Source organism: Mugil cephalus, chromosome 4 (genome assembly GCF_022458985.1).
Source record: "Mugil cephalus isolate CIBA_MC_2020 chromosome 4, CIBA_Mcephalus_1.1, whole genome shotgun sequence".
NCBI lineage: Eukaryota > Metazoa > Chordata > Actinopteri > Mugiliformes > Mugilidae > Mugil > Mugil cephalus.
The window spans coordinates 28650776-28677861 of NC_061773.1; the positions used below are offsets into that span (position 1 = coordinate 28650776).

The window sequence follows — 27086 nt, forward strand, 5'->3', positions numbered from 1 at the left end:
ACCCCCCCCCCCCCCCCCCCCCACCACACACCACACACACACACACACACACACACACACACACACACAGTATATTTAGGTCAAATAATATTTCTTTTTTCTTTCAGGCCGGTTAGTGGCGCTGTTTCACATCCGCCTCAACACCGACAAAGAAGAAACGAACCGGAAACAAATTGCTGTTACATCCGGGTTCTGTCAACACGTGTGAGTGTTTATCTGGACCTGGACTTTCAGCTGGACCTGGACCTGGACCTGGACCTGGACTAGACACACTTATAGTTCGCCATGTTGGAGCAGCTGGGTCTGATCGGAACCATCCGGGACGAGGACCAAAGTCCGGACGAACCCGACTCCGAGTCCGACCAAGAGGTGAGTCTCCGGGCACCGAACCAGGGTCCAGCTGGAAAACAGCGAATTATTCGTTATTACTTATCAATAATGTTTTTAACGTTGATTAAACTAGTGTGACGGTAAATATTCATTTATAATTTCACGTACCTTCACCCACTCATGTCTCATTCATAATAACGACATTGATTCATTAAACTACAAGCAAGACACAAGACAACGAGAATTAAACAAACGTTTAGTTTTTATTGTCTTCCCGTTGACCACGCACCGTTTATCCTTCTGGGTGATAATTTATAAAGCCTTAAATATAATGAATTATCTAATTCTATAATGAAGCCAACTTCTGCTCAGCTAATTCTAATCTCTTGTTTATTTTATGGTCAATTCTTTGTAGAATCAAGTGATTTATAAAAACAGACGAGTCACAGGTTAAACGTCCACTCAGTCACAGATTTGGGACTTTTATTTCATGTTTATCCCATTTCATCTTCAGGACCACTTAATCAATTCTCACTGGGGTCGTGGGGGTCGCTGGACTCTGTCCCACCTGGACAGGTCTCCAGCCTATCGCAGGACTAATAACTGGGGTTTTATTATTTTATCTTCAGCTTTATATACATCCACAAATATACTGATCAGACTGGAATCCCTGTTGTCTGTTTGACTTCCTGGTTGAAGTAGATCTGACCTGGAAGTACCTGAACATATCCTCTCTTCTCAGATTCAGGCCTGTTCTTACCTGTTTTTACCTGTTCTTACCTGCTTGCATGTTGTTACCTGTTGTCGTGGTCCAGGAGCAGCCGATCGTCCTGAACAGGAAGAAGAAGAAGTTTGGGGGTCGTGGGTCGAGAGACTTTAACGGTGACTTTGAGTTTGGAGAGCGAGACGTGGATCATGATGACAGCTGGGTGATGGCAGACGTCATGAAACAGCTCAAAAACAAGGTAGAACCTCCTAAAACCCGTCTGAAGCAGGACCTCTTTTTATTTCACTGAATCTTCATTTGATTTTCGATCAAATAATAATAAACAAAGTGACTCTGGCAAACAGACAGAGGTTCTTCTTCAACATCTACGACCTTCTCGTTTATTGCTGTAGTCAGAGTAAAGGAGAAGCAGCCTGAGTTCTCTCAGACAAACCACCTCAACTCAGCTTAGTAACAGTCACATCCAGGAAACATCACGTCTGTCGTCTCAAACATTTACCTTCTGCAGCAGGAGGTTTTAGGCTTCAGTGTTTCTCTAGTGGAGAAATGAACGATAACTGTGTTTGTGTTTACAGAGAACAGCGACAACTCTGGACCAGAAAATAGAGAAAATCAGGAAGAAGAGGAAGGCTGAGGTAAGTCCATGGTTCTGCTTCCTTCCCGGTCTGGTTCTGTGGTTGGTTCTGATTCCTGTGGCTTGGTTCTGATTCCTGTGGCCTGGTTCTGTGGTTGGTTCTGATTCCTGTGGCCTGGTTCTGATCTGCAGGAGAAGTCGTCTTGTGATGCTGGTGAAGGTTCCTCAGTGAAGAACCAGGAGGAGGACGATGTGAAGCCCTCTGTAGGAGAGACTGATGGAGATGATAAAGATGATGATGATGATGATGATGATGATGATGATGAGTTTGGTTCGAGTGATGAAGAGATTCTGACCAAATCAGGTGGGTCCAGTGTTTCCTTTTGAATTAGGGGAAGCAGCTGTGGTTTAAGAAGCTGGTGATAAAGTAGAAATAAAACTGAACGTCCTGTTTCCTGTCAGACACTCTGAGAGAAAAGGAACGTCGGGGGAGGAAGAGGAAGGCCGAGGAGGAGGTGAGGAAGAGGAAGCGGTGACGTGGTGTGCTCGTGCATTGGTTACCGTGGTAACAGCTGTGTTTGTGTTTAGGCTCCAGAGTCATTCTATGAAGACGCGTCTCAGTACGATGATCAGCTGACGTTTGATGACATGAATTTGTCCAGACCCATCCTGAAGGTAAAGTACAAACATGCATGTTCTGAGCTGGGATGACATGGCTACAGAACGGCCCAGCGCTTCAGCTCTGGTACCACCTCGAACACGACTGTTCTCTTGGTTGACATTTGTTGTTATGAAGACACCATCCAGGTCCGAATCAGTCAGACATCAGTCCAGTTCTCTAGTCTAGCTACTGGCAGACCTGCTCCAGCTCTGGCCAGACTGGACCTGGCCAAACTGGACCTGTCCAGCTGCTGTTCGCCAGGTGACTGTTGTGTTGGTGTGTCCCTGCAGGCCGTCACCGCTCTGGGCTTCAAGCAGCCGACCCCGATCCAGAAGGCCTGTGTTCCCGTGGGTCTGCTGGGCCGAGACCTGTGCGCCTGTGCCGCTACTGGGACAGGTAACGCCACCACACTGGGACTAACTGGGACCAGTTCACGGTACTGGGACCAGATTAACTAATGAGATGAATACCTCTTCTCAGGGAAGACGGCCGCCTTCATGTTACCTGTGTTGGAGCGCTTGGTTTATAAGCCCAGGACGTCCCAGGTGACCCGAGTCTTGGTTCTGGTTCCCACCAGAGAGCTGGGAATCCAGGTCCACTCTGTGGCCCGTCAGCTGGCCCAGTTCACCTCCATCACAACCTGCCTGGCCGTTGGTACGACTGGTTACCATTATTAGTCGACCATTATCAACTCTGTGACTGTGTCCTGGTCTCTGATCACCTGCTCTGGTCTCCGTCCTGTCTCCAGGTGGGTTGGACCTGAAGTCTCAGGAAGCAGCGTTGAGGGCGGGGCCTGATGTTCTGATCGCTACACCTGGTCGGCTCATCGATCACCTTCACAACACGCCGAGCTTTGAGCTGAGCCACATCGAGATCCTGATTCTGGACGAAGCTGACAGGTAAAGCCGACACCTGTGGAGGACGACCTGTTTGTCCTGTCGTCCAGCGCTCACCTGTGTGGTTCTACCTGGTTCTTTCAGGATGTTGGACGAGTACTTTGAGGAACAGATGAAGGAGATCATCAGGTTATGTTCCTACAACCGACAGACCATGCTGTTTTCTGCCACCATGACAGAGGAGGTATGCACCTGTGTGACTGGTCTAAAGGTGTCATGTGACCTGTGTCACGTGACCGGTCTAAAGGTGTCATGTGACCTGTTTCCAGGTGAAGGACCTGGCAGCTGTTTCCCTGAAGCAGCCAATCAGGATCTTCGTCAACAGCAACACTGACGTGGCCCCGTTCCTTCGTCAGGAGTTTGTTCGGATCCGACCTCACAGAGAAGGAGACAGAGAGGCAGTGGTAGCTGGTACGGACTAATGGTTCTGTAGAACCACTGCAGGTTCCACGATGGTTCTTTAACGTTCTACTAATACTGTTGTTGTTCTACTGCCAACTGTCCTCAGCTCTGCTGACTCGGACCTTCCAAGACCACGTGATGTGTTTCACTCAGACGAGGAAACAGGCCCATAGACTCCACATCCTGTTGGGACTGATGGGGCTGAAGGTCGGAGAACTGCACGGAGAACTGAGCCAGAACCAGCGACTGGAGAACCTCAGGTACTTAGATAGAACCAGAGACTGGAGAACCTCAGGTATTCGCATAGAACCTAACGTTCTTTATTTGTCCCCCAGACGTTTTAAAGACGATCAGATTGACATCTTGGTGGCAACAGACGTAGCAGCAAGAGGTTTGGACATCGATGGAGTGAAAACGGTTAGTCTGTCCCCTGTAGGGACGTCCCACTAAATGTCCTGGAGTCTGTCCCCTGTAGGGACGTCCCACTAAATGTCCTGGAGTCTGTCCCCTGTAGTGACGTCCCACTAAATGGCCTGGAGTCTATCCCCTGTAGGGACGTCTCTTTAAATGTCCAGGAGTTGTAGTTTGTTACTGTGCTACCTACGGGTGGAGTTACCATGGTAACCAGAGTGTCTTCTGTCTCCCAGGTGATAAACTTCACTATGCCGTCCACCATCAAACATTACGTCCATCGAGTGGGACGGACAGCAAGAGCTGGACGTTGGGGACGTTCAGTGTCTCTGGTGGGAGAGTCTGAGAGGAAGATGCTGAAGGAGGTGGTGAAGACGGCTAAGGACAGCGTGAAGGCTCGAGTCATTCCCCCAGGTAAGGACACCTTAGAGACATACAGGGGACGTATTGGAGACATCCAGGTGGACACTGTTTCTCTTTTGTCCAGATGTGGTCCTGAAGTTCAGGGATTTGGTCTCAAAACTGGAGAAAGATGTTGAAGCTGTGATGAAGTTGGAGAGAGAAGAGAGAGAGCTGGCAGCATCCGAGGCCAAGGTACACAACATCTACTACACAACTACACAACATCTGCTAAACAACTACTGCTACACAACGTTGGCTACACAACAAATACACAACATCTACTACACAACGTCGGCTACACAACATCTACTACACAACTACACAACATCTGCTACACAACTACTGCTACACAACGTTGGCTACACAACATCTACTACACAACTACACAACATCTGCTACACAACGTCGGCTACACAACGTCGGCTACACAACAACTACACAACATCTACTACACAACTACACAACGTCTACTACACAACGTCTACTACACAACGTCTGCTACACAACGTCTGCTACACAACTACTGCTACACAACATCTACTACACAACTACACAACGTCTACTACACAACGTCTGCTACACAACTACTGCTACACAACTACTGCTACACAACTACTGCTACACAACATCTACTACACAACTACTGCTACACAACATCTGCTACACAACATTTACTACACAACATCTGCTACACAACATTTACTACACAACATCTGCTACACAACATCTGCTACACAACATCTGCTACACAACATCTACTACACAACTACTGCTACACAACTACACAACATCTGCTACACAACTACTGCTACACAACATCTACTACACAACACAACACCTGTCCTTCAGAATGGGTGCTGTTGGTTGCTAGGCGTCCATCTGGTTGCCAGGCGTCCATTTGGTTGCCAGGCGTCCATCTGGTTGCCAGGCGTCCATCTGGTTGCCAGGCGTCCAGGGACAGTGAGAAATAACCACTGACTGTTGGTGATTGACCGATCAGAGTCGAGCCACGTTGTACACGTTGTGTAGTTACCAACAACCAGAAGCCACTGAGGCTGAACTTTGTCGCTTCGTTAAATGACGTCAGTGTGTTGACCCAGCAGAACCGGCCCCAGGTGCACGGGTGAGTTCCCAGAACGGGAGTTTGGGAACATCACTGCTACAAGAAAAAAAAACGCCCAAAACAAACACAGCAAATAACTCAGATCATCTTTGTGGTGAAACCGAGGCACATGGAGCATGATTTTCTGTATTGTTACACCCCTATTAAATAGTACTTGTGTTGTGGTGGTGTTTAAAATTGGAGAACAGTTGTTGTACTATAGTACACTGTAGTATTATTGAGCTGTTACTAGTACTGGGATATATATAGTGTATATAATATATAAACAATATATACTACGATCTTTACCAACAAATGTCATGTAGTTATTAATTGTTAAGTTAATGTGTTTAGATTTTTAGACTACCGTCTATTTACTGTGTGTGTGTGTGTGTGTGTGTAGTTGAGTGTTGCTCAGAAGCGTCTCAATGGATCTGCAGCATCGACTGAATCACAGAGAGTTTGGTTTCAGACTGAGAAAGAAAGGAAACAGAGTCGCAGTGAGTTCCACGTCATTCACATTATGTCATTAACTCTGTTGCTGCTGCCATGATTAACTGCTGCTTGTTGTGTTGAAGTGTCGAAGGCTCTGCAGGAGTTTGATCTCGCTCTGAGGACCAAGAAGAAGAGAGAAAAGTTCCTGAAGGATGGCAGAAAGAAGGAGATGACGGTAAAAACCACTCAGTCAATAATGGATCACCTTGATCAGTTTAAAGGTCCTGGGAACTATATCAGAAACAACACTAAAGTCAAACATGAAAAAGCTCCTAAAATCAAAGATTTACGCATTTTTGTACAGTTCTACGTTGCACAGTTGGTTGGATCTGCTCAGACAGTGAAGCGTCTGTGAAGATCGTATTTTATCCAAAAAGAGTTTAAGAACTTGTGGAGTTTTCCCCCCAGTCCTTTGGAACTGAAGAAGCTACTCAGATGAAACGTCTTCAAGAAACTCGACAAGTCCAGTTCAGTTTCTTAAACACTTTTTGGTGAAACATCTCTGTATTTTTAGGGATACAGATTTAGTTGAAAACTGACTTTGAGGGAAAACTGACCCTCATGCTGCTATCCAGCTCTTCAGGGCTGTTCTGTATTTCGGGGGCTAGAGCTAGGGTTAGGGTCAGGGTTAGGGTTAGGTCTAGATCCAGGGTTGTGTTGGGTTAGGGCTAGATCCAGGGTTGGGGGTGGTAGGGTTAAGGCCCAGGGTTGTGTTGGGTTTGGGTTAGGGTCAGCCAACTCTCTGACATCAGCCCCCAAGCTAAAACAAGGTTTCTTTGCTTGCTAAGGTTTGTGTTATTCATTGTCGCTAAGAGCCAGACTCCAGTTATCAAATGCTGTTTACTTGAGTGAGTGCTTGTTTTCGTCTTTAATGGATTTCCTGACCTCCTCTCCTGTGATGTGGTCTAGTCTGAGGAGCGCACTCAGTTTGAGATCTTGAAGGCTCAGATGTTTGCTGAGCGGGCGGCCAAGAGAGAGAGACGACCAAAGAGAGCGAGAGCGATGCCTGAAGACGAGACGCCGGCTCCAGGTAAAACTCAAACTAATGTTGAGCAAGACAAACCCTCTGAGATGTTTCTAAACCAAACCGTCTCTGCAGCAGCCAATCAGAAAGGAGGAAAAGGAGGCAGGAAGTCGGTGTTCGATAAAGAGTTGACCAACACAAGCAGCAAGGCTCTGAAACACTACCGAGCCGGGTGAGACACTGTCCATCTGTCCTCACACCTGTCTGCCCATCCCAGGATACCTGTCTCACTGTCTGTCTCCTTATAGGCCGTCCTTTGCAGACAGGAAACGTCTGGGGTTGGACAGGAAGCGTCCAGGTGGAAACAGGTGAGTCTGTCCGTCGTCTTCATCTCAGTGAAGTTTATTTTGGTCATTGACATTCTGCTTTGTCCCTCAGGTTCAAGAGGAAGTGAAGCAGAGACGGACGCAGATGTTTATTTTCTCATTATTTCTGTTAGTTTGACATGTTTGAAATAAAGTTGTAGTCTGTATTAAAAAAAACTGATGTCCTCATAAATTAGACCAGTTACACAATTTTATCCTGTGATAATTAATAGTGGCTTTTAATTAATAATAATCAGTGTTTTGTACAAGACAACACGTTTAAAAGACATGAAACTATTTCATCTGAACTTTGTCAGCTGTTTAAAATTAAATCAGAACCAGTGAAGGAACGTACAGAACACAGTTGTGTCCATGTAAACAATGAAGTTTATTCAAGACATAAAACAAACTGCCCCTGTGAATTAATAAATATCCTTGTTATATGTTACAGCATTCCTCTAATTGAGTTTGTAATGAGCTTTTACAGAAGAATTAGAAAACAAACAGATGATGATGTCATATATACACAGTAATGTTTTAAGGAGTGATGATGTAAACAAGGTGTTTCTGTTTGTTGTTGTCCACGTCCGTCCGAGTCGCAGCTAGTCAGCTGTTTATCAGATTAAACCACGTCACTGGTGTAAGATAGCACCTGTTAATACTTTCACTTCTGGCCCTTTATGATCTTCTCCAACAGTTTCATTACCATTTAATCCAGAGTGCTGTGCTAAATGCTAAGCTAACTGATGATGTCACTACAGTGAGTCAATGAAAACCACGAGTATTCTTCGTCTTGCTGCCCTCAGCTGAATCTAGTAAGACGTTTGGTTTTAGATTCAACTTGAGTGACAAGGGTTTTCCTGTGATTAAAGGCTCTTAATTAGTACTATTCATAATTAATACAATCAGACATCACAGATCTGCACAAAGTTGACTCATTTTTGGTGAGCAGCAGGTTTTGTGTTCAAATAAATGTTTGTCTTATCCTGACCCGTCCCAGGAAACGTTGGTGAAGCGTCTCTCACTTCGTTCTGCGGAGGTCGATGATAAAACCGAGAGACAGTTCAACCACAACACAAATGACAGAAATGTTTGAAAGCATGTATAAATATTAGAAATCAGATTAATAGTTACTGATTGATGCGACCACAAAGGGCCGACCAATTCGCGCAGACCTGGGTTTTCAGGAGGGAGGTCTTAAACAGACCGGACCTAAAAATAATGCATTCAGGGGATGAAGTGACAGAAAGGAGCAACCAATCAGCTGTGGACCGATGAGGCTGAGGACAAACATTTGCTGAACACGTTCAACATTCACATTAATCAGACACCGGCTGCTGAGTGCCGTCAGTTCCCATGATGCTTCACTGTGAACCTCTAGCTGGTATATAAAGTTTCTGAGTCACCTGCCTACTTGGTTCCGGTCCAGGCCTGGTCTGAGTGAGGTGAAGGGGCACAAAGCTCGGAGTCCGAGTCCGACTCCCCCTCAGCGATGTATGGTCGGACGGTGGCGCAGCGGGTGGAGGAGTAGAAGCTGTTGTTGAGGAAATCCAGGTTCTCTCTGGACTGAGAGATGGAGAATCCGCTGAAGGAGCGCTCCAGCTCCTCATGGTCGACCGACGGGATCGAGATGGAGGTGTCACTGTCAGGCTTCACCTCTTCCCCTCCTCCCCCAGTCTCACTGGATCCTCCGTCTCCTGCACCTCCTGCCCCTCCTCCTCTCTCCGGGCGCTCTCCGGTACTGTGTCGGTTTGATCGGTTTCCACCATGTCTCTCTCCAGGCGGAGGGGGCGGGAGTCGAACCAGTGATCCATCGCCTATGGGGCTTGGAGTGTTACCATGGCTACGCTGTGGATGAGGCGGGGCATGCTGGTGTAGCTGGGAGCTGATAGGCTGCCAGGAGGTGGAGGGTGGGCAGGTAGGGGCATTGCAGCTCTTGTGTCCTGTAGAACTGCTCGATCGGACCATCTTGGTCACGGACCGGGTCTTGTCTATGTGGTCGCCAGGCAGCACCCTGCAGCAGGAGTAGACCAGGAGTAGAAGTAAGCCAGGAGTAAACAAGCAGTAAACCAGGAATAACTAAGAGACACTAACTGCAAGATTTTGGAGATGGACTGGCTCTTTTCCAGGTGATCCACTGGACTGTGGTAAGGTGGTGCTGGGTCCGGTTCCTTGGATCCAAAGTAGGCGTCAGTCTCAGCCTGAGGGATTCCCATTCTTTGGATGTAGATGTTTACCAGAAAGTCCAACTTCCTCTCCATGGACAGAACCTGAGGGACAAGACCGGCAGTCAATGCATCAAATTCAAGACAGAACAGCAGGTTTGACAGTGTGGTTGCTATTGGTTACCTGCTTCTCCACCTTCCCCAGCCGCCCCATCATGCTCGGGTCCTCAGGTAGCTCCTCACTGGCTGCTTTGGGACGGTCCTTGTCAGCAACGGGAGTTCCTCTTCCAACTATTTGATCCACCCTGACAATCAGGATCAAGAGTTAGAGTTAGACCTGACAATCAGGACCAAGGGACCCAGAGTCCTCACCCAGACCTCACCTGGCCTGATGCCAATCATACTAAGAGAGTTATGAGGTGCTGCTGTCGTGAGCCTAAAGATTTTGGGCTGAGGTATTACCTTGACTGGAGATTCTTGATGCGGGCGAGCATGTCCAAGTGTCCAGCTGAATATTGTTCGATCACATCCATGACATCATAGGGACGAAGACTCTCTTTAAACTTCCTCTTAGATACCATGAAGCGCATGATGCTGACAGAGGACAAAGACAGACAGCTGTCAGACAGTCCAACTGGACTTATGGACTACATCCATCTACAGAGATCTCTGAAGGCAAAAAGGCTGTTCTGTGTCTCTCACTGTCCTCACTGATGTCTTTGGCCTCAGAAACCAACAAAAAAGCTCAGAAGCAGGAACCATTTGGTTTGTCAACTTAGATGGATCCGTATTAATAAAATAACTGTTGGACTAGACCAGATCCTCCTTCCAAGGCAATCCTGGCTATGCGGGTGGATGTGGCTCCGAAGGTAGAGCAGGTTGTCCATGAACCAGAGGGTTTAGGGTTTGATTCCCTTCCACATCGAGTGCTTATTAGTGGTGTATGTGTTCATTTGACTCAACTTGAACAGGTAGAAATGTCCAACTGGGAACAGACCAGAAGTTTCATATATGCTGTTGATATGAATCTCCTCTTTTGTGGGGATGAAGGTTATTTGTTTTTTATGTTTATGCTTGGAGCAAAGCTTGAAGTCCACTGATGTCTCCAAAGACAAACCAGCACAAAAACTCTAATATATCTTCAACCTGCACAGGTTTATTCTATTTATAAGGAGACCAGAACCTAACCAAGGTAGGACACCGACACTGTGTCAGTGAACACGGACATGTGCTGAGGTTTGCAGCTCTACATCTCATCCAGGTCTAGGACTGGACAGCTGGACTATTGCAGACCTGCTGAGTAAAACTGATCTGAAGCAGAAACTGAAAACTTTAGATAGTTGACAAGACTGGATCACACTGGTGTACAGGACGAACATCGACAGAGATAAGAGAACCAACAGTCATAAAAATGTCTTAACAGAGGAGGTTTTAGTTGGACACAACGAAACATAGTGAAACGGAAAACAATGAAGCTAACTGAGGTCAGACTGACTGCTCTTACCCAATAGCTGATGGAGACCACTGACCCTGGGGTGAGCACAAATAAAAAAAGTGAATAAAAAGCATGAATCGCTGCATAATAAACAGCAAATAAAGAGTGAGAAAAGCAATGAATGGAGGTCAAATAAACAAAATGATTTCCTGATGAAAACAAACCAAAGTTCGTACCAGATGGCTCTGATGGTGACCTTTAACCCTGGGGTTAGATCCTGAGGAACAAACTCACAGTGGCAGCTCTTGTTGTCGTCGGCCATGTCTTCTCCCGGCAGGCTGGCATCTGAAACGACAGCAATATGAGTCTGACAACATCAACCAGGCCCAGATCCAGGCCCAGGCCCTCGTAGGACCCAATACGTACTGTAACATTAAACATTTAAATACTCCAGCGTCCAGCTAACCACAGTGATGTAGGGCATAAAAGGGGCTATGTGTGTATTAGTGTGTATTAATTTGTGTACTAATGTATTCTGGTGTTTATGTGTTTGTGTGCTGACCTGGGGAGCTCTTCTGCCTGAACTCTTCGTCCTGCATCTCTATCAGCACTACAAGAGGAAGAGGAGAGAGGAAACACCTTCATCAGAGGAAGATCGTACTCATCATCATCAACAACATTATCTCTACCCACAAAAACCAATGAAGAAGAAACTGTCTTTGCCACAAATTTAAAGGAACATCCCGACAATTACTAAACACCTGACCCACACATATCTGCTGGACTTAACATCAAATGCTAACAACTAGCAGCTGGCAGCTAACTCCTATAAGATATCAACTAACAGCTAGAGCTAGCATCTAACAACTAGCAGCTAACAGCAAGCTTACACCAGTTAGACAGTCTTTTGCTGAAGCACAGATGATGAGAGTTGATCTGTTTCCTTTTTTCTTTCCTCCTCGTCTTCCTCTGTCTTGTGTTTGTTTATGTTTATGTATATCAGCTGATGTTGTGTACATCTGCAGATTAATGAACATTGTATTCGTTATAATTTTTAGGCCAGTCTAAACAAGGATAAATATTTAAAACTTTTTCCTTGATTAACTGTACCTCTTAGAAATTCTGTCAGAAAACATTCAGTGTGTAATTAAAAACATGGCTAGCATGTTTAGGACAAGCTAAGGGAGGTTTAGAGGAGGTTTAGATGTGTTTATTTGTTTCCTGTTCTAAGGGTTTCTGTTTTGGGGTACCAGGGTGGTAGATCCTACAGATTTGCTTTTATTTCTTTTTTTGTTTGTAACACTACGTCCTTCTACAAAGTATTCTTTTTCCCTACCATATACTTACAAGTTTGATTATGGCTAATACTACAAAAAAAGTGGTATCTTGTCTGAGATTTGTGTCTTTGAATGTTAAAAGGGTCAACGGCCCAGTAAAAAGGGGTAGAGTATTTTCCCGCTTAAAACTTAATTCTTGAAACAGAAATTGCTTTCTTACAGGAGACGCATTTGATCGCTAAGGATCACCAGAGGTTAAAGGCTTCATGGGTTGGCCAAAGTTTCCACACCAATTTTAGTATCAAAGCAAGGGGTACAGCGATTTTGATACATTAAAAAATACAGTTTTACCCACCAAACGTTATAGCTGACCACCAAGGCCGGTTTATCATAGTCTCAGGCTCCCTTATTAATGTACCTGTTGTTCTTGTTAATCTCTATGCACCTAATTGGGACAATGAGGCATTTATTAGGAAAGTAACCTCACTTTTACCATACGTAACTTCCCACCAATTAATCTTAGGGGGTGACCTTAACTGTACAAATCCTGCCCACGACAGGATTCTCCTTCTAAAATGACCAAAGCAGTTTCATTGTTTATGGGAGGTGTGGATTCATGGCGCTTTCTCTATCCTGATAAAAAAATTAAAAAAAAATATATTTTCTTTTTATTCTCCGGTCCATAATACATTCTCAAGAATTAATTACTTTTACATTGATAATTATTTTCTCCCTGCTGTTGATAACATAGAATATTCAATGATAGTGGTATGTGACCATGCTGCACTGCTACTCGACCTTTCGTTTACACTTTTACAAAAGACACGCCTTCCACGGAGGTTGAATTGCACATTGCTAAACGATGCTGACTTTTGCCATACAATCTCCAAAGTAATTGATGATTATCTTATTACCACCAAGTCTAACCTCATATCCCCATCTCTACTGTGGGAGACATTAAAGGTGGTAGTCCGAGGAGAGCTTACATCTTATTCTGTGAGACTAAATAAACTTAAAAAAACAAAAACAGGAACAACTCATGGAAAGCATAACAGAATTGGATAGAAAATTATCAACATCTCCATCCCCTGAATTGGACAAGGAGAGACAAAATCTTCAAATGGACTATAACTTGCTGTTGTGTCAACACAAGAAACAGAAAATCCCTCTGTTTCTTTACAAGCATGTTGAGAAGGCAGGATGCCACCGTCACGCCAAAAAAAATGCTAATTAGTATCCCAGCAAATTAAACAGATTAGAACCCCTTCAGGTGAACTTACCGTAATGCCATCTGTCATAAATGAAACCTTTAAAACATTTTACTCTGAACTATATACTTCACAATCCCCAACTGACAAAACAAACATGATGAGTTTCCTGGATAATTTCCCATCCATATCTTCTACTCAGAAGAGTGAAATGGATTGACCCACTCAATTAAACTAATGCAAAGTGGCAGGGCCCCTGGTCCAGACAGTTACCCTATAGAGTTTTTAGTTTTTTTAAAATTGCTGATAAATTAATCCCTCTCCTTTTAGATATGTTCAATGACTCTCTGGACCAGGGACCCCTGCCTCAAACTCTCACTCAAATTAAAAACGAATTATTGCCTTAATCAGACTATAACAGGAGAACTCAAGTGCATGTAAACACGTTACTCCGATTAAAATCGCAGTTCTCATTATCTGATTGAGACGCCCAGATAATGCGATTGGAATTCGATTTTCTCCAGCATGTATACGGTAACTGCAGTTTTCCAGTCCGATAATGCGTGCGTGCATAACCACTGCACTGGTGTGTGACGCCAGAACAAAAATATGACCAAACCGGGTTTATGAAAAACCGACACTCTTTCTCCAACATCCGCTGCTTCCTCGACATTCTTTTGGTGGTCTCCCTGGATGCAGGAGAAGGCTTTCGATAGGGGGGAGTGGAGTTACTGTATCTGTTGAAGGTCTTAAAGAGGTTCTGCATCGGGTCTTAGTGTATATCTTGGATTTCACTTTTATACTCTTCCCCTAAAGCGTCCGTAAGCCTTAATGGGATGAAATCCCAATGTTTCACACTTTACAGAGGGACCCGCCAAAGGTGCCCTCTGAGTCCACTGTTGTTTCACTCGAGCCTTTGTCTATCGCACTTAAATCGGCCAGTTTTAGCAAAGGAATACACAGATGTGGTTTGGAACATACACTTTTATGTGGATGATTTATTATTTTTTATCTCTGATCCAGTAACCACCATTCCTAAGATAATTGAATTGCTAAACAGCTTTGGAACTTTTTCCAGTTATAAATTGAACTTCTCAAAGAGTGAATGCTTTCCTGTAAATAACTTAGCCCTTGGGATCCGCTTTGTGTATCTCACATTTAAAGTGTCTAAAAACAGCTTTAAATATTTAGGTGTGCATATCTGCCATAAGATGTCAGATCTCTACAAGAACAACTTTTCACCGCTATTCGACAAGCTTAAATCAGATCTGGAAAGATGGTGTAATTTGCATATATCTATAGCAGGCAGGGTAAACTGCATCAAAATGAACGTGCTTCCATGTTTTCTGTATCTTTTCCAAAGCTTGCCGATCTTTTTACCCAATTCCTTTTTTTGTGCTATAAATAAGCTAATTTCATCTTTTATATGAAAAGGCAAGACCCCAGGATAAGGAGAGAGTTTTTACAAAGGTCTTAGGTTACTCCCTGACCTAAGACTCTACTATTGGGCAGCTAACATAAGCAAAATGACTCTCTGGATTCGCGAACCTGAACTAAACTGGTGTAAACTGGAAGCTTAATCCTGTTCTACATCAGTCCTAGCTCTACTTACATCAAAATTGCCCTTTCAATCATCCCAATACACATGTAACCCAATCGTTGTCAGATCACAGCCCCATACATAAAAGTCACCTCTTCCTCCCTCCCAGCTTTGATAATGCCTTTTCTCTATAGCAGAGTTCAGGCCTTGTCAGGCTAAGTGATCTCTATATTAACAATACCTTCGCTAGCTTCAGCAAATTATGTGAAAATTTTAACCTTCCCAAGTCTCACCTATTCCGATACTTCCAGGTTCGTAACTTTGTTAAATCAAATAGCACTCATTTTGCCAGTATCCAACTTAACTCACTAATTGACTGAATTTTGGACACTCCCACAAATCAGAAAGGCCTTATCTCAAAAATGTACACCTTATATCTCAAAGGGACATCTCTTGATAAAATCAAGAAAGATTGCGAACAAGAACTTGGCAGGGTTATCGTTGACGGTGACATGATTAGTTACATAGCTAAATTAAAGACACTACAGGACAAATGACATGTTCACCTCTGACAACTGACTTTTGACTAAATTTCTTTTTCTTCTTTGCCTCATCTCAGTGCCTTCTTTGCCTCTCCAGTAAAAATATTACTTCTCAGTTTTGTTTTGTGGAATCTTTCTTATTTTTTATTTATTTTTATTCTCCTTTAATTGTCTGTGTACCTTTATATTCGCTTGTCTATTTACAGTAAAAAGGAAGGATGTGTGTTATTACTGATCTGTAACAAATTTTTGTAGGACTGGGATGGGGTGGGGTTGAGAGGGAACAAGTGGTTGTTGTTGTTTTTGAAAAAGAAAAAAAACTTTACTTCTCATTGTATGTACTTTTACCTGTCAAATGAATAAAAACATTAATTAAATAAAAAAAAACAAAAAAAAAAAACATGGCTATTATGTAGCATTTAGCATTAACTACCTCGAAGTCACAGCCCAGTAACAGTGTTTATCTTGTTTTAATTATGTTTCCTTCTAAACCCTTTGTTGTCTCTGGACATTAACCATATGGTACATGTCTTTTATTTCAGAGGATGGATTTTAAACTGATTGGTTGGATTTGGACGGTCCTACCTTCAGAGTTCTGGCGGGAGGCAGCTCCTCGGATCCTGAAGGCTTGTCTTGTTCTGCTGCGTTCTCCAAAGCTCCAACTCTTTGGAACTTTGCTGGGACTTTCTTCCAGACTGGGCTCCATGCTGGGGGACCGGCGCAAGGCTTGGACCCCCCCTGTCCCCCCAGGACCTCCAGGAACTACACCAGGACCCACTCCAGAAGCAATACCAGGCCCAACCGTAGGAACCACTACACACAGGAAGTAAAGATGGTAGGTCTCAGATCTGGTTTATTCAGCTTAAAGGGAGATTATTTCATTCTGACTGGGGGAAAACAAAAAAAATCTTTGGGTTTAAACTAAACTACAGAACATGCTGGGACTTCTATTTGTTCCTGAATCGAATATGACTAGGATATGATGTAGAAAACAGGCATCTTTAAGTTAATCTCGGACTCAGAATCTGATCAAACCTGGGACTTCAGGTATTAGACCTTAGATAGACTTTTAGATTTCCATCCAACTGAAATTTCAGTGCAATGGCTCGGAGCAGAGCAGGAATACTGATATGCAGTATACAGTATATACATTTATAAACGCTGTATAAAAGAGACAATATAGGATTAATAAACTGCACAGTACTTACAGAGAAAAATATTGCACAGCAACAGCACTGTATCTTAACGGTATCATCTGTGGGATGATTGGATTAAACACTCACTATGTTGAGGAGAACCTTTCCCTTTGGTTCCTGAACTCCGTGGAGATGAGAAGACTCTTTCTTTCAGACTGACTTTCTGACTGGAGGTACAACAGAGACATAGATAGGTTTCATTAGACCTGGAATAAGGACATGTCCTTTATTGTCAAATGTCCTGCTGGATCTCTTTATCATGTCTGTCTTGTTCATCTACTGAGAGGACATCACAGGTTTTCTGGGAGGACAGTGGACAAATGGTGGACAAACATGGTCAAGGCTTTAGATAAACAGGCTGATCTGAACACAGCGGTTCATAAGTGTAACAGGTACCAGGACTTCTGAGGACAAAGACTTTCATCAGGTCTGCATGTCCTATACTATGGAGTGAAGACAGGTGTTGCCTGCTGTCCACTGATCACACCTGGGAGGGAGATGGATAAAGTCGGGACTGACCTGGTATGACAGGGAGGACAAACTGGGAACCCTGGCAATGACCTGTCTATCAAGTCTTTAACTTTTAATTACAGTAAAAGCTTCAGTCACCTGATAAGCATTTTGATTTGTTGCGTTCTTTGAATCCTCCAGGGTTCTAGACCAGCTATGCATCATACAAAAACATTTCTATATCTCTCGCTTCTGCATCACCAGCAGCTTTTGAAATGAGCCTCACTGTCCTTTTCACCATCATGTCTCTGCAGCTAATCAAACGACACAGAGCTCCTGAACATGTAGCAGCAACAACAAATTTCAAATTCAGTGACATCCCAACAAAAAAAAGTTTACTGAGAGCAGAAAATGAAGAGTCAGAAGTAGAGTTTATAACATTGTGTAAAATACTACATATTTGTTAAGGGTTAGGGAAAATCAAAACTGAAGACTGACCTGGGAGACGGTTCAGGCTGGACGTCCTTCCTGGAGACAGACAGAAAACAGTGTTTATTTAATTTATAATGTGGTTGTTTGACATCAGGGAATTACAAACAAGAAAAGTGTAGAAGTTGAACTGTTCAGACAGCAGATCCTTTAATGTCACAGTAAATGTTCTTCTATGTACAGTATACAGAGATTTTGTACCTATTGGTTCTCTAAGCTGTTTACAGTCATAACACACATGTATCATTCACACACCAGTAAAAACACTGGAAACAACTGTGTTCAGTGTTTTACTCCGGTATTTGGTCCATGAACTGTGGATTGAACCACTGACCTTCTGGTTTGTGGACAACTCCCTCTACCTACTGAGACAGAGCCTCAATCTGCAGGACTTAACCCCATGGTAATGAATCAGACATGATCTTGGGATGTAATGAAAGGTTGCACTTACAGCCCAGTGGTGTTACTGGTGGCGTAATTTCACAACTATACAGACATACCAGTGCACATGAATAAATGCATTCGACAGCGTAACCCTCCGTGGCGTAGCTATGCATGATGAGTGCCACAGTACTGTAGACGCACATGACTGGAAACACCACCCATCAACCCGCATATTATTGTTTTCAGAAATTCATTGTTCATTGTTTTCAGCTATTTAATGTGTCTCCCACCAATGACGTGCACTGCAATTGACCTGAGCTTTATGCAAAACAATAGGAGCAGATTTTGTGCAGCAGCCACTCAGTGGCTATTGTGTCACTGTAGAAACTGTCGTCTATTGCGACAAAAGAGGTGTCAATCACAAGTTCAGAGCTGTTTTGGTTTGACGGTGTGGCTGATATATGAAAGCTAACTAAAGAACCCTTGGAACAGGGACTGTTTTTGTTGGTGTTTAATCTGTTCATACTGTGACGCTCAATAGACGAGTCTCAGATCCAGGCCTGGTCTGACATAAGTATTTACTGAGCTTGCAGTTATGACTGTATCCTGAAATGGTATGCATCATTCTAAACTCAAGAAATTAAGTTTTCCAATGGTACATATAATGTGTAAGCACATAGACAGGGGGCTGAGTTAATCCCAGGTTTGGACGAGTCACTGAAACAGCAATGGCTTAAAGAATCTGCTCTTAACTTCTTGGTCCTAGATACCACAGCACACCCTGGGAGGTCTTGATAAGTCAAGGCCTATGCTGTACTGGGCAGGTCATAATAATGTTTGGGCTGCAGAAATCTTTCAGACCTGAAGGAGAGTCCAGATTTGTTCTTGAGGTTCCTCAATAAGTCCAACTGGTTGAGAGGAGGAATCAGCCTGAAAACACACAAAGGTAAACATGATGACATTGAAGTCATGCAGGAAATTTTGAGGAGACATCTGGTGGATGGTGGACTTTCACCTGTACATGGGGACAGACACCGTCCTCTCATAATAATCCCAGGTAGACGTCAAATCGGTTCGACTCAGATTTGTGGCATAAACCCTCCAGGCAGCCTGTGGAAAGAGAAGAGGAAAACACTGTCTAAGAGCCCAGCTCAGTGTTCAGCGTCGTTTTCAGACCGAACATCTGCATCTACTGTACATTACCTGCCCTCGTCACTTATATTTATCCTGTCTGGAGGGAAGTTCGTTTTCAACACCTCACCACAGCTGAACATTCATCTGTCGTATAAAATGATCTGAACCGTGTTTTTCTCTAGTTTCAGACACAGACAGCGCTCATCCATTAGTGAAACAGATGTGGCCATGTTGGTTCACCTGGATGAGTCCAGCTGCTGGGTTTCGTCTCTTCTCAAAATGTTTCTGCCGGTGTTGCTCCTGAACCTTCAAAGCAAAACCAGAGCCTAGGATGCCCTGTGGACATGGGAAGAGAAAGGGACACACAAACAGGTAAATGTCTCTGGTCTGGAGTTGTGTGTTTGTGACCTGTGAAGCTCCATAAACTCCATCTGTTGTCGTGGTCTCATCAACCTGCCCAGTCTCCTGGGCCTCCTGCAGTCCTTCACTTCCACCTCCACCATCATCAGACTCTACATCTGGTATCTGGACCATCATCAGGTTCTACATGTTTTATCTGGACCATCATCAGGTTCTACATGTTCCATCTGGACCATCATCAGGTTCTACATGGAAGCTTTAGTCAGATGGATTTGTCTCTTTTCTCTCTTTCTGTCTTTACCCAGCATTAGGTAGATGGGTCCCTGTATATGAACCGGGTTCTGGTTCTGGTTCTGATTCTGCTCAAGGTTTCTTCCTGTTAAAGGGAATTTTTCCTTCATGCTGCTATGGAGGTTTCAGACCAGATTTTATAAAGCGTCTTGATATAATTTGTGTTGTTCTTAACACTAGAAATAAATACAATTGAAAACTGAATTGAAGTGATGAACTGATCAGGTGTGTCACAGAAACCCAGAATGACTCACAGCTGGCAAAGCGAAGAAAGAAACTCCAATGAGAGTGAAAGTTGCAGCCAGCAGACGTCCATTCCAGGTGATGGGGAACTTGTCTCCATAACCGATGGTTGTCAAGGTGATCTGACAGAGAAAGAAACCAACCAATGAAATCACCACTGTGTGTTTAACTCAGACATATTTCTAGTTATTTCAACACACTTAGGCCTTTGCTACCTACAGCATCTACCTACAGCATCTACCTACAACATCTACCTACAGTATCTACCTACAGTATCTACCTACAACATCTACCTACAGCATTTACCTAATCTACCTAATCTACCTACAACATCTACCTACAGTATCTACCTACAACATCTACTTACAGTATCTACCTACAGCATCTACCTAATCTACCTACAGCATCTACCTACAGTATCTACCTACAGTATCTACCTACAGCATCTACCTAATCTACCTACAATATCTACCTACAGCGTCTACCTACAACATCTACCTACAGTATCTACCTACAGCATCTACCTACAACATCTACCTACAGCATCTACCTACAGCCTCTACCTACAGCATCTACCTAATCTACCTACAGTATCTACCTACAACATCTACCTACAGCATCTACCTACAGTATCTACCTACAGCATCTACCTACAGCATCTACCTACAGCATCTACCTACAGCATCTACCTACAGCATCTACCTAATCTACCTAATATACCTACAGTATCTACCTACAGCATCTACCTACAACATCTACCTACAGCATCTACCTACAGCATCTACCTACAGCATCTACCTACAACATCTACCTACAGCATCTACCTACAGTATTTACCTACAGCATCTACCTACAGCATCTACCTACAGCCTCTACCTACAGCATCTACCTACAGCATCTACCTAATCTACCTACAGCATCTACCTACAGCATCTACCTACAACATCTACCTACAGCATCTACCTACAGCATCTATCTACAGTATCTACCTACAGCATCTACCTACAGTATCTACCTACAGCATCTACCTACAGTATCTACCTACAGCATCTACCTACAGCATCTACCTAATCTACCTACAGCATCTACCTACAGCATCTAACCTACAGTCATCTACCTACAAGCACTACTACAGTATCTACTAAAACATCTACATTAAATCTACCTACAGCATTTTTACCTACAAATATTCTCTTTCTTTCAGATCTACCTGTACAGCATCTAACCTCTAAATATCTACTACAGTATTCTACCTACAGCATTACACGCTCTACCTAATCTACCTACAGCATCTATCTACAGCATCAACCTACAGTATCTACCTACAACATCTACCTACAACATCTACCTACAGCATCTACCTACAGTATCTACCTACAGCATCTACCTACAGCATCTACCTACAGTATCTACCTACAGTATCTACCTACAGCATCTACCTACAGCATCTACCTAATCTACCTACAGCATCTATCTACAGCATCAACCTACAGTATCTACCTACAGTATCTACCTACAGCATCTACCTACAGCATCTATCTACAGCATCAACCTACAGTATCAACCTACAACACACTAAAGAGTAATCTGCATATAATGACATCCTAGAATTTAAATACTGAAGGAAGACATTGCTTCACATAAAAAATAGTGTCTCTTTCTTTCTTGAGGTGCTCCATGTTTCACAGGTTCAACCTCTAAATATTAACTTAGTCATGTTTGATTAACTAATCAAACATGGATTCATGATTTGTTTGACCTCCAGAGTGATTAGTTGAGCCAACAGCCTCCAGTCAAGAGCATCAATACCTCAACTTTAGTAACACTAACTCTGACAATCTTCCAGCTCTTTAATTATACAGTTATATCTAATTATCTTTGTTATGAAGTCTCTACTTTAGACTTGCTGTGATTTGTTCAATTGGTCCTTTCAGCCATTTAGTCCAGCTTTAAGTATCCTCATGAGGCTGTGACTGACCCATAACTTCCTGTATTTCATCTCTTCTGACTGATCAGATGTGTGCTGTGTGGTCTGATGCATGGAATCAGAATTATTCATCCTTTGAAAGAGTGGTTCATCTTTTAGTTATAATTTCTTTTAGGAGCTTGGTGTCCACAGTGTCCTTTCAAGTGTCAACGGCAGCTGACCTGGGTTTAATAAGAACCTTTTCTTCTTCACTGAAGATACTGATTCACAAGGTGCTTAAATCCACTGCAGCTGTAATTTATAAATTATTGTGTGTTAGTCTCACCAGTCCCCACCAGAGGGCATCAGCGTACGTCTCAAACTGTTCATTATCTTCTTTCTCAGCCAGATACACAAGGAAACTGGCTAAAATGAGACACAGGAAGCCAATGTACCAGGCTGTGATCAACTCCTGCAGACAGAGAGAATATCGGTTTAACGTAGGAAAAAAAGAGATAAGGATTCAAATGTCACATTTACAGATATTACAATAAATACTGTCATCATCTTAATGTTTGGACAGTTTCCTCTTTTCTGCTGCAACACATTCAACGTCTGTTCCAGAAATGCTGCTTCTAAGGGAAATAATGAGCTCAGAGGTTTGGCTGAAATTGTGCACAAAGACAAGGACCAATCAATAACTTGGATCAATGACAGAGATCTGGTGTCAGGAAGATGAAACCAATAATCCAATACTGCTGACGTTGTCCATGTCTTCCTCTGACTGTCTTGAACTTTGAGTCTTTACCCACCACCAATCTGATTATGTATGTTCATTCATTCATTCATTCAGTCAGTCATCCATTCATTCAGTCATTCATTCATTGACAGATTGATTGATTGATTGACAGCTTGATTCATTGACTGATTGATTGATTGATTGACTGATTCATTCATTCATTCAGTCATTCACTGACAGATTGATTGATTGACAGCTTGATTCATTGACTGATTGATTGATTGATTGATTGATTGATTGATTGACAGATTCATTCATTCATTCATTCATTGAGTGAGTGAGTGAGTGAGTGAGTGAGTGAGTGAGTGAGTGAGTGAGTGAGTGAGAGATTGATTGATTGATTGATTGATTGATTGATTGATTGATTGATTGATTGACCTTGCTGTGGGCGTAAACCACTGATCCCAGCAGTTTCCAGGTTCCTCCTCGTCGGTCCATTCGAATCATCCTGAGGATCTGAAGGAATCGAAGAGACCTGATGGCAGATGTGGCGAAGACGTTTCCCTGAGTCCCGGCAGCCAGCACAGAGATGGACGCGATCAGCACCATGATGTCTGCAGAGGGACAAGTTGACGATTATCTTGGACATAGCTCTGAATGTAAACAGGTAGATTCGTGATGTCGTCAGACTCACCGATGACACAGAACGGTTTCCTGGCAAACTTGAGTCGTCCTCTCCATCCTCTGTACCGACAACAACAGCCTGCAGCCCAGATCCTCACCATGTACTCCACCCCGAACACCACAATGGTCACCACCTCCTGTTACAGCACAAATGGCACACAGCCAACTTCATCTTCATTATAACCCTTTTATTTCAGACCCCAGCCCCCGTAGACTCTATAACTCTATAATGAGACTCACGTCTTTCTTAGTCTCAAATGATTAGAAATGATAGAACATAAAAGACGACACGGTTAACAGGAACAGACTGGTTGTTGTTTAAAAGGATCTGATGATGCAAATATCAGCTGGTAGCGTTTGATCAAATATTCCAAAATAAAACCAGAACATGTGCTCTTAACACATTCAGAGATTGTGCTGCCGTTGTCGTGACTTTCTAACAACAGATGAGTGTTTACCAGGATGTAGAGGGCGTCCTCTGAACTCTTCTCATACTCTTTGATGGTGGAGAACACAGACAGAACCAGGCAGGAGAACACCAGCAGAAACCTGAGCACAAAACACAGAACAAGAACTGAGACACTTGATCTAAGACCTGGATTGCGACAGATCAATAATCCTTCAAACCAGTTTCCAGCCCATGTCCCAGACAACAACCTTCAGAAAGAAAACAACTTTAACTGCACTGTGGCTGATGTCCAGGTCTACTACAGACCACGTCCTGACTCTTATCCATGAGGAGCTGAAGCCTCCTAGCAGGCAGCAGGTGTGTCTACGGAGGAGAGCTGGAGCTAAATGTGGTCTGTAATGAGCAGGTATTTACACGTAGGCGTGGTAGATGAAGGCCCATCCTCTGGGTCTCTCCAGGACGTTGTACAGGAAGTTCTGCAGGCGTCTATACAGAGCATTTCTTTTGGGAGGTTTCTTTCCTCCAGAGACGCTGCTGCGCTGTCGCCGAGGACCCTCGTCCCCACCTGGACACAAAAGAGGGACAGTTCAGAGACAGTTGACAGCAGAAAGAAAAAGCTGAACTGACATTCTTTCTGCTGTCAATAATACCTGATTAATACCTGATAAATACTTGGATTAATAGTTGAATAATACCTGATAAATACTTGGACTAATACTTGATAAATACCTGATAAATACTTGGACTAATACCTTATAAATACTTGAACTAATACCTGATAAATATTTGGATTAATACTTGATAAATACCTGATAAATACTTGGACTAATACCTGAATAATACCTGATAAATACGTGGACTAATACCTGAATAATACCTGATAAATACCAGAAAAATACTTGGACTAATACCTGAATAATACATGATAAATGCTTGGATTAATACTTGATAAATACCTGATAAATACATGGACTAACACCTGAATAATACCTGATAAATACGTGAACTAATACCTGAATAATACCTGATAAATACTTGGACTAATACCTGAATAATACCTGATAAATACTTGGATTAATACTTGATAAGCACCTGATAAATACGTGGACTAATACCTGAATAATACCTGAATAATACCTGATAAATACTTGGATTAATACTTGATAAATACCAGATAAATACTTGGACTAATACCTGAATAATACCTGATAAATACCTGATAAATACTTTGACTAATACCTGAATAATACCTGATAAATACTTGGATTAATACTTGATAAATACCTGATAAATACTTGGACTAATACCTTATAAATACTTGAACTAATACCTGATAAATACTTGGATTAATACTTGATAAATACCAGATAAATACTTGGACTAATACCTGAATAATACCTGATAAATACCTGATAAATACTTGGACTAATACCTGAATAATACCTGATAAATACTTGGATTAATACTTGATAAATACCTGATAAATACTTGGACTAATACCTTATAAATACTTGAACTAATACCTGATAAATACTTGGACTAATACCTGAATAATACCTGATAAATACGTGGACTAATACCTGAATAATACCTGATAAATACGTGGACTAATACCTGAATAATACCTGATAAATACCAGATAAATACTTGGACTAATACCTGAATAATACATGATAAATGCTTGGATTAATACTTGATAAATACCTGATAAATACGTGGACTAACACCTGAATAATACCTGATAAATACGTGGACTAATACCTGAATAATACCTGATAAATACTTGGACTAATACCTGAATAATACCTGATAAATACTTGGATTAATACTTGATAAACACCTGATAAATACGTGGACTAATACCTGAATAATACCTGAATAATACCTGATAAATACTTGGACTAATACCTGAATAATACCTGATAAATACTTGGATTAATACTTGATAAACACCTGATAAATACGTGGACTAATACCTGAATAATACCTGATAAATACTTGGATTAATACTTGATAAATACCAGATAAATACTTGGACTAATACCTGAATAATACCTGATAAATACCTGATAAATACTTGAACTAATACCTGAATAATACCTGATAAATACTTGGATTAATACTTGATAAATACCTGATAAATACTTGGACTAATACCTGAATAATACCTGATAAATACGTGGACTAATACCTGAATAATACCTGAATAATACTTGGATTAATACTTGGATTAATACTTGATAAATACCTGATAAATACCCGACCTAAAACCTAGACCACTGTCCACCTGAGCCCCTGATAATTAAGTTTACCTGCTATGAGCAGAGCTCCGTCCCGGCTGGACTCCGTCCCTCCGGCCTCCAGACCCACAAAGCCGACCTTCAGCTTCTTCTGGTCGGCCTGCGCTCCGGGGAACACCCCGCCGTTCCGGGATTTCTGCACCATGACGCACCGACGTACCGATTTAAAGCCAGCGGGCGGACGGAGCTCCGAGTCGGGACAGGCCCGATGAGAGCATCGGTGCAGCGGAGGAGGAGAGGGATGATGAGGAGGAGGAAGAATGGAGGATAGAGGATGGATAGAGGGAGGAAATAAACCCGCAGAGAGATGCGGATTGGCTGGTCGGAGGTTGTTTTTTTATCGACTTCCCGCAAATAACGGAAGCAGAATGACGTCAAAAATAGGTTATTGATCAGAGGTTAACAAAGAGGTAATCAGCCGATCATGGTAACCATGGGAACCACGATCAGCCTCATCAGAAACCACCGATTATCCGGACCCGGTAACCATAGTAACCAGTGGAGAGGCAGCAGCGCAAGGTGTGTGTGTGTGTGTGTGTGTGTGTGTGTGTGTGTGTGTGTGTGTGTGTGTGTGTGGTTACCGTGGTAACCGGTTGTCCAATCGCCTAGAATCCTGGGAGGCTGTTACAGCCTAGTACATAATTCATCAATGTGGTGTAAGATCTGATTGTTTTTCTGCAGGCTCATTGCAGGTAGATGGGTGGAGCTGCTGATCCAGATCACATGCACCTGAGCAACCTGCCCCAGGTTCTTTAGCTGGCTCTTCATTCACACTCTTGCTGCCTGCTTGGTCACATACATTGTTGCATACATTACTGATATAATGTATGCAGACTGAAACTGATGGCTCGTCGACATATATTTGGAATGGAATCATCTTGCTATTTAGTAAGTTTAGGTAGATTTGTGCCAGGTTGTTGGTTCAAATGGGGACTGTTTGTTCAGGGTGGTAGATTTCAAAGTTGCCACTCTGATTTTTGTTACTGGTGCAATTGTGGGACATTC

At 42.9% G+C, this 27086-nt stretch overlaps 2 protein-coding genes across 5 annotated transcripts; one reads left to right on the top strand and one right to left on the bottom strand.

The window, feature by feature from the left end:
• The first annotated feature begins 171 nt into the window (after nt 1-171).
• Nucleotides 172-7506, top strand: ddx27 (DEAD (Asp-Glu-Ala-Asp) box polypeptide 27). 2 transcript variants are annotated; one of them, XM_047582939.1, is made up of 21 exons: nt 172-369; nt 1146-1295; nt 1633-1692; nt 1824-1995; nt 2094-2146; nt 2220-2306; nt 2583-2688; nt 2773-2946; nt 3041-3191; nt 3273-3372; nt 3458-3599; nt 3697-3850; nt 3926-4007; nt 4238-4415; nt 4489-4595; nt 5909-6005; nt 6084-6175; nt 6910-7030; nt 7100-7196; nt 7273-7332; nt 7403-7506. In XM_047582939.1, exons 1-21 carry the CDS (start codon nt 286-288, stop codon nt 7416-7418), a joined length of 2283 nt encoding a protein of 760 aa, XP_047438895.1. In that variant the 5' UTR covers nt 172-285; the 3' UTR covers nt 7419-7506. The 2 variants fall into 2 exon arrangements, with proteins under 2 accessions (XP_047438895.1, XP_047438896.1); XM_047582940.1 differs by having other exon boundaries at nt 7103-7196.
• Nucleotides 7507-7698: 192 nt separating this feature from the next.
• On the bottom strand, nt 7699-26558 carry LOC125006670 (potassium voltage-gated channel subfamily KQT member 2). Of its 3 annotated transcripts, XM_047582937.1 has the most exons (20): nt 26094-26558; nt 24196-24346; nt 23831-23921; nt 23383-23509; nt 23127-23302; nt 22296-22421; nt 20055-20165; nt 19390-19485; nt 19031-19125; nt 18877-18945; nt 17641-17670; nt 16780-16859; nt 16082-16309; nt 11492-11539; nt 11166-11274; nt 9957-10088; nt 9679-9799; nt 9424-9599; nt 8736-9343; nt 7699-8541 (listed from the first exon to the last, which is right to left on the bottom strand). In XM_047582937.1, exons 1-19 carry the CDS (start codon nt 26224-26226, stop codon nt 8740-8742), a joined length of 2703 nt encoding a protein of 900 aa, XP_047438893.1. In that variant the 5' UTR covers nt 26227-26558; the 3' UTR covers nt 7699-8541; nt 8736-8739. The 3 variants fall into 3 exon arrangements, with proteins under 3 accessions (XP_047438893.1, XP_047438892.1, XP_047438894.1); XM_047582936.1 differs by having other exon boundaries at nt 7699-9343; XM_047582938.1 differs by lacking the exon at nt 11492-11539 and having other exon boundaries at nt 7699-9343.
• Between the last annotated feature and the right edge of the window lie 528 nt (nt 26559-27086).